This window comes from Sander lucioperca, chromosome 1 (assembly GCF_008315115.2).
Source record: "Sander lucioperca isolate FBNREF2018 chromosome 1, SLUC_FBN_1.2, whole genome shotgun sequence".
Classification (NCBI taxonomy): domain Eukaryota; kingdom Metazoa; phylum Chordata; class Actinopteri; order Perciformes; family Percidae; genus Sander; species Sander lucioperca.
In genome coordinates this window covers 7,258,131-7,265,630 of record NC_050173.1, presented here as the reverse complement: position 1 = coordinate 7,265,630, position 7,500 = coordinate 7,258,131, and the positions used below count along the sequence as shown (strand labels likewise).

The window sequence follows — 7,500 nt, the reverse complement described above, 5'->3', positions numbered from 1 at the left end:
AGGGGAGTCAGGATTCAGCCCAACCCCAAAAATCTGGATTGGGTGCATCCCTAATTTAACCAGAGTCTGTCGGTAGTTCTGACCATAGATATACATATATATTAAAGGCTAGATGTGTCGTCCGCGCTGCTGGCCAATGGAGGTCGACGTCTGCACCTGGCGGCCATCTTGCCACAGTCAGCTCGCTCACTTGTAACATTGTGTTTTAATGGTGCATGTACTTTTTAACCATAATTTATTACATTTTCTACCGATTTTCAAACGGTTTGGTTTGTTATAAACGTCAGAGATGTAGTTATGACACTGCATACTTATGAATAATAGTTTAAACTATTATAAAAGTGACATTTATTTGCAATAAAAAAATAGGTACAAGATTTCCCTTTACAAATATACATAAAGAAATGCTGCATGTTGAAATCCCCTCCCTGTAGAGAGAACTACACTACTGTGGAGGTATACACATGGAGAAAATTCAATTCAATTCAATTTTATTTGTATAGCGCCAATTCATAACAAAAGTTATCTCAGGACACTTTTCAAATAGAGCAGGTCTAGACCGAACTCCTTATAACATTATTTACAGAGACCCAACAGTACCACCATGAGCAAGACCTTGGAGACAACGGCTAGGAAAAACTGCCTGTTAAGAGGCAGAAACCTAGGACAGACCCTTCGGCTCTAGGTGGGCGGTCGTCTGACTCGACCAGTTGGGGTGAGAGAGAGAGAGAGAGAGAGAGAGACAGAGAGACAGACAGACAGACAGACAGGTGCACGGCAACAACAGTATTGGCAATGGCAGGAGGCTCCACTAGGATCGATGAGAACCTGCGAGACGAGAAAGCACAAGAACTCTGGGGAAGAAGTGAAGTTAGTAACATGCATTAATGGGACATGAATATGTGCAGAGAGAGAGGAAGAGAGGAGCTCAGTGCACCATGGGAAATCCCCCGATAGTCTAGGCCTATAGCAGCATAACTAAGGGATGGTTCAGGACTCACCTGATCCAGCCCTAACTATAAGCTTTATCAAAGAGGAACGTCTTAAGCCTACTCTCAAATGTGGAGAGGGTGTCTGCCTCCTGAACCAGGAGAGGAGCCTGGTAGCTGAAGGCTCTGGCTCCTGTTCTACTTTTAGAGACTATAGGAACCACAGTGTAATGTTTCAATATGCACTCATTAAAGTTAATTTGACTGGCAAAACAGTTAAAGTCCTTCTTAAATTACACAATAATAAAAGTCATAATTTTTAAGAAGTAAAAAGTTTTGGATCAATTTTTACTTCTTCCAACCATATGTTAAATTAAGAATCAATGTAGATTTACATATTGCAATAATATGATCCTACAATCAATTATTGTGAAAACTAAACTTTGTAGATGTGTTGTTACTTTGGCCAGGTCATCATCAGAACAGAGAATTAGTACATTCATGATTTTGTCCATGTTGATATTAGTTGCTTCACGTACATTTATTAAAAACGTTGCATTGTTTATCTTTTCATATATCTAGAGGTCTAAACTCTGGGACGAGGCCGTGATGTTTAAATACCTGCCATGCTGATTCCAAACAGACAGCATCAGGGCAGTTTGGGCTTCAGATCGCTTTCACAGAGCGCCCATCGTTAATGACTAATCATGTTCCGCTATGAACGTGCACACACGTCGTATTGTTTGTATCACAAACACGGTCGGTCAGCGAAGGAGCAGTCACAGCAGTAGCCGTCGTTACCGGTAATGTACTCGTATGACTGCGTGCACGGACCAAAGCTTTGTGACTAGCATCTAATGACTAGCAGCCCTGTCTTACCGCTGCTGCCGTCCAGTATCTTCCTTCAACATACGCAGCAGAAGCACCCGGCTCCCTCAATCTGAGGCACTAAGTGCTAAACATCTCCCCGTCTCCACCCGTCTCCTCTAGTCCTCTATTCATGCCCAGCGCCATTTGTTTTTAACTCCTTTCTTAACTAAAGCTGTATCTACATGCTCCAAGTTTGACAAACTTTGCCTCCATTTTTTTTAGCCGTGTTACCGGTTACCACGGAGACCACACCGCACTCTCGCTTTTCAGCAAAGACCCGCCCTACTTTGCACCTGATTTGCTAGATTTTGTTTCATTGGTAGGTGGAAGTTCGATGATTGGTTAAACCCAGCGCATCAAAAACAGATCCCATATGGACTTTTTAATTTATTTATTTTTCTAAAATAGTCATACACCAGAAATCCGGCACCAGGCCTGAGTACTTAAGCCCTGCGTTAGAGCTGTGTTCCTCTCATATGATTGGTATGTGAAATCAATTGACTCGAAAATATTAAACCGCATGCAAGTTTTTTTTTTTCCCTCACGGCCACACGCCGGAGATCCGGCACGGTGCCGGAATACTTTAAGCCCTGCTAAACTAGTTATAAAAAGGTGTCCAAAAGAAACATTCAGCGATTGTGTAAACAAACTTCTAAAAAGCCTTGGGCCAACAACAATCTTGTAATACTATTATGTCATAGCCCCGCTGTTCCTGTGTAACAGGACCTGTATTGTACATACATCCACTAAGTAACTAACGATTATCCCAAATATCATCATAATATTGTCATATCTTACAGGTGAAAGGTGATCCCACGGGCTCTCGTTTTGAGACTCCGGCGATTGGAGCATCCGTAGGCTGCACAAAAGTCTGGCATCTTCTCTTATAAAGACAGCAAATTCCTGTATCATAATGTAAGATGTTTTTAACAAACCAAGCCGATTGGAAATCATGTGCAACTTAAGTTATATTGAAAAGAAAAAGCAATTCTGCCCCTCCCACTGATGTAAAATTGCTGGATAGCAGCTAAACTGTAACGTTAGCTGCTACTAGGTCTCACTCACAGCTTCTTGTTATTAGCCAGCTAATAACTACAACCACATCCACAAAGATTGTAATTTAGACAAAAGATTAGTTGTCATAAAATCGTTATTGGTGTCAGTAAAACCTATATAATTGAACAGCTGGATTGTGGTCTCAGCCTTGATAACTTGCTCAAGTAGTCGTGATACACAACTATGCTGCACGATTAAGTCGTTTTTCGAAAAGAAAAGCTGCAATTTCAACATGTTCAAGCATCCAGAATTATAGCCACGTTAATGACGTTTGTAAGAAACCAAACCGTTTGTAAATCCGTCAAGATTTCAGCGAGAAAAGAGTATTTGTGTTCGTGCAGATCACTCACCTTACATCAGGTACCACAGAGCCCGCCAGGAAGCTTGCCTGTGACAAGATGGCCGCCGGTGATGGCGTTAGAGACCTCTAGCCTTCATGTAGATCTATGGTTCTGACGGCAGCAAAGCAGGAAGGAAGGTGAGGAAGTATACGAGTCCCAAAGAGGCAGGTTGGGGGGGGGGGTCATGTCCCGTTAGCAGAGAAAAGGAAACAGAAAGTTACGTCACGTTCTGGGTCACCGTGGTAACCTTCAGGAAGTGATGTCACGTCTGAATGAGTCAGGTGTTAAAGGAATGAACACCTGAACGTTGATGTCTCTGTTCCAGATGCAGAGGATAAGTCCCGGCTCTACAGGAGGGTAAGACCTGCAACTGTCTACCTGTCTGTCTCTCTACCTGTCTGTCTGACCTGTCTGTCTCTCTACCTGTCTGTCTGACCTGTCTCTCTAACCTCATAGATAGATAGATAGATAGATAGATCCCGGCTCTACAGGAGGGTAAGACCTGTAACTGTCTACCTGTCTCTCTCTCTACCTGTCTGTCTGACCTGTCTGTCTCTCTAACCTGTCTGTCTGACCTGTCTCTCTAACCTCATAGATAGATAGATAGCTAGATCCCGGCTCTACAGGAGGGTAAGACCTGTAACTGTCTACCTGTCTGTCTCTCTACCTGTCTGTCTGTTTGACCTGTCTGTCTGACCTGTCTGTCTGACCTGTCTGTCTCTCTACCTGTCTGTCTGACCTGTCTGTCTCTCTACCTGTCTGTCTCTCTACCTGTCTGTCTGACCTATCTGTCTCTCTACCTGTCTGTCTCTCTACCTGTCTGTCTGCAGCCCTCCTGTGTGGGGACCAGTGTGTCTCAGGCGTGTCCTCTGAACTTCTCTCCGGTATGCGGCAGCGATGGCAACACCTACGCCAACGAGTGCTCTCTGTGCGTCCACAGGCTGTAAGTCTTTATACAATATATACATATATACATATATACAATATATACAATATATACATATATACATATATACAATATATACATATATACATATATACAATATATACATATATACATATATACATATATACATATATACATATATACATATATACATATATACATATATACAATATATACATATATACATATATACATATATACAATATATACAATATATACATATATACAATATATACATATATACATATATACATATATACATATATACAATATATACATATATACATATATACAATATATACATATATACATATATACAATATATACATATATACAATATATACATATATACATATATACAATATATACATATATACATATATACAATATATACATATATACAATATATACAATATATACAATATATACAATATATACATATATACAATATATACATATATACAATATATACAATATATACATATATACAATATATACATATATACAATATATACAATATATACACATATACAATATATACATATATACAATATATACATATAATATATACAAAATATACAATATATACATATGTACAATATATACACATATAAAATATATACAATATATACATATATACAATATATACACGTATACAATATATACATATATACAATATATACCACATACTGTGTAACTTTTGATTTTGACCTTCCTTTGTTCTGTTGGTCACATGTCTGTGAAACGTTCAGTTTAGTTCGTAGTAGTTGAAGTTTTTTATGTTCATACAAAGTTTTACGCATGTTAAGTTGGCTGAAAATAAAAGCAGTTGAAAGTGAGAGGACGGTTATTTTTTGCTGAGTTTAGATGGGAAAGTTCTCCAGGACATGATCACCTGTTTCCTGGTGAAAGTCTTGTGTTTTCTCCTTAACTTCTTCAGGACATGATCACCTGTTTCCTGGTGAAAGTCTTGTGTTTTCTCCTTAACTTCTTCAGGACATGAACACCTGTTTCCTGGTGAAAGTCTTGTGTTTTCTCCTTAACTTCTTCAGGACATGATCACCTGTTTCCTGGTGAAAGTCTTGTGTTTTCTCCTTAACTTCTCCAGGACATGATCACCTGTTTCCTGGTGAAAGTCTTGTGTTTTCTCCTTAACTTCTTCAGGACATGATCACCTGTTTCCTGGTGAAAGTCTTGTGTTTTCTCCTTAACTTCTTCAGGACATGATCACCTGTTTCCTGGTGAAAGTCTTGTGTTTTCTCCTTAACTTCTTCAGGACATGATCACCTGTTTCCTGGTGAAAGTCTTGTGTTTTCTCCTTAACTTCTCCAGGACATGATCACCTGTTTCCTGGTGAAAGTCTTGTGTTTTCAGACAGTTTGTAACATGAATGTTATATTAGCGATTGACTTTTTGTCTGTTTCTGTTCAGGGAGAAAAACGCCGACATCTTGATCGTGCGGGACGGACCTTGCTGAAGATGACGTCATCGCTGTCCTCCCAGACCGATGACATCATCACGTGTATATTTACTTAGTTAGCATGTAGCTGTTAGCGTGTAGCACACAGTTGCTGTGTTTTATATTTTCATATCTCTGTAAAGACGTTCAGAAATCTTCTTTCAACATTAAAGATTTCCTTTTCTCTCCGAGTTCAGCTTCATCACTTTTTGACACAAATCTGTGATTCAGAGTTGGAGAATTATGTTATTAATTATATAATTATCTTATTAATTATATAATTATCTTATTAATTATATAATTATCTTATTAATTATATAATTATGTTAATTATATAATTATCTTATTAATTATATAATTATGTTAATTATATAATTATGTTATTAATTATAATATCTTATAATTATTATCTTATTATATATTATTTTAATTATATAATTATGTTATTAATTATATAATTATGTTAATTATATAATTATGTTATTAATTATATTATTATCTTATTAATTATATAATAATCGTATTAATTATATAATTATGTTAATTATATAATTATGTTATTAATTATATAATTATCTTATTAATTATATAATTATCTTATTAATTATATAATTATGTTATTAATTATATTATGTATTAATTATATAATTATCTTATTAATTATAATTAGTTAATTATAATTATGTTATTAATTATATAATTATCTTATTAATTATATTATCTATTAATTATTATTTTAATTATAATTATGTTATTAATTATATAATTATCTTATTAATTATATAATTATGTTATTAATTATATAATTATCTTATTAATTATATAATTATGTTAATTATATAATTATGTTATTAATTATATAATTATCTTATTAATTATATAATTATGTTAATTATATAATTATGTTATTAATTATATTATTATCTTATTAATTATATAATTATGTTAATTATATAATTATGTTATTAATTATATTATTATCTTATTAATTATATAATAATCGTATTAATTATATAATTATGTTAATTATATTATTATCTTATTAATTATATAATTATGTTAATTATATAATTATGTTATTAATTATATAATTATGTTATTAATTATATTATTATCTTATTAATTATATTATTATCTTATTAATTATATTATTATTTTAATTATATAATTATGTTATTAATTATATAATTATGTTATTAATTATATAATTATGTTAATTATATTATTATCTTATTAATTATATAGTTATGTTATTAATTATATAATTATCTTATTAATTATATAGTTATTTAGTAAATGTACATCCAGCCAAAGTACTTCTATTCTTTCCAGATGTTTCCATACAGGCTGAGCATCAACGGCCACGTTGATCTGACAGCTGCTCAAAAGACGGATTTATTTACCCAAAAATAACAGAATCTACATCTACTACTACTACTACTACTACTACTACTACTACTACAACTACATCAGAACAAACATAACATTCCCATATATATATATATATATATATATATATATATATATATATATATATATATATACAGATACAGATATATATACCTTTGAAGAATACAAACACACACACACACTACAGACAGAGATTAGGGGTGGTGTTAATAATGGGTAGTAGTACTAGTAGTATAATGGGTAGTGGTACTAGTAGTAGTATAATGGGAAGTAGTAGTAGTAGTAGTATAATGGGTAGTAGTACTAGTAGTAGTAGTATAATAGGTAGTAGTACTAGTAGTAGTATAATGGCTGGTAGTACTAGTAGTAGTATAATGGGTAGTAGTACTAGTAGTAGTAGTATAATGGTAGTAGTACTAGTAGTAGTAGTATAATGGGTAGTAGTAGTAGTATAATGGGTAGTAGTACTAGTAGTAGTAGTATAATGGG

The 7,500-nt window shown here is 34.1% G+C and overlaps 2 protein-coding genes across 2 annotated transcripts in view; one reads left to right on the top strand and one right to left on the bottom strand.

Annotated features, from left to right (window-relative positions):
• LOC116060833 (probable pancreatic secretory proteinase inhibitor) overlaps positions 1-5,792 on the top strand; it is a 6,921-nt gene extending 1,129 nt beyond the window's left edge. Inside the window, exons 2-4 of the mRNA XM_031314582.2 lie at positions 3,522-3,553; positions 4,027-4,139; positions 5,574-5,792. Of these exons, the coding sequence (XP_031170442.1) occupies positions 3,522-3,553; positions 4,027-4,139; positions 5,574-5,619 (191 nt within the window). The 3' untranslated portion in view covers positions 5,620-5,792. The remainder of the gene's footprint in view (positions 1-3,521; positions 3,554-4,026; positions 4,140-5,573) is intronic.
• The window catches only part of nfkb1 (nuclear factor of kappa light polypeptide gene enhancer in B-cells 1), a 1,201,612-nt gene that overhangs the window by 119,811 nt on the left and 1,074,301 nt on the right, over positions 1-7,500 (bottom strand). The gene's annotated exons all lie outside the window — the stretch shown is intronic.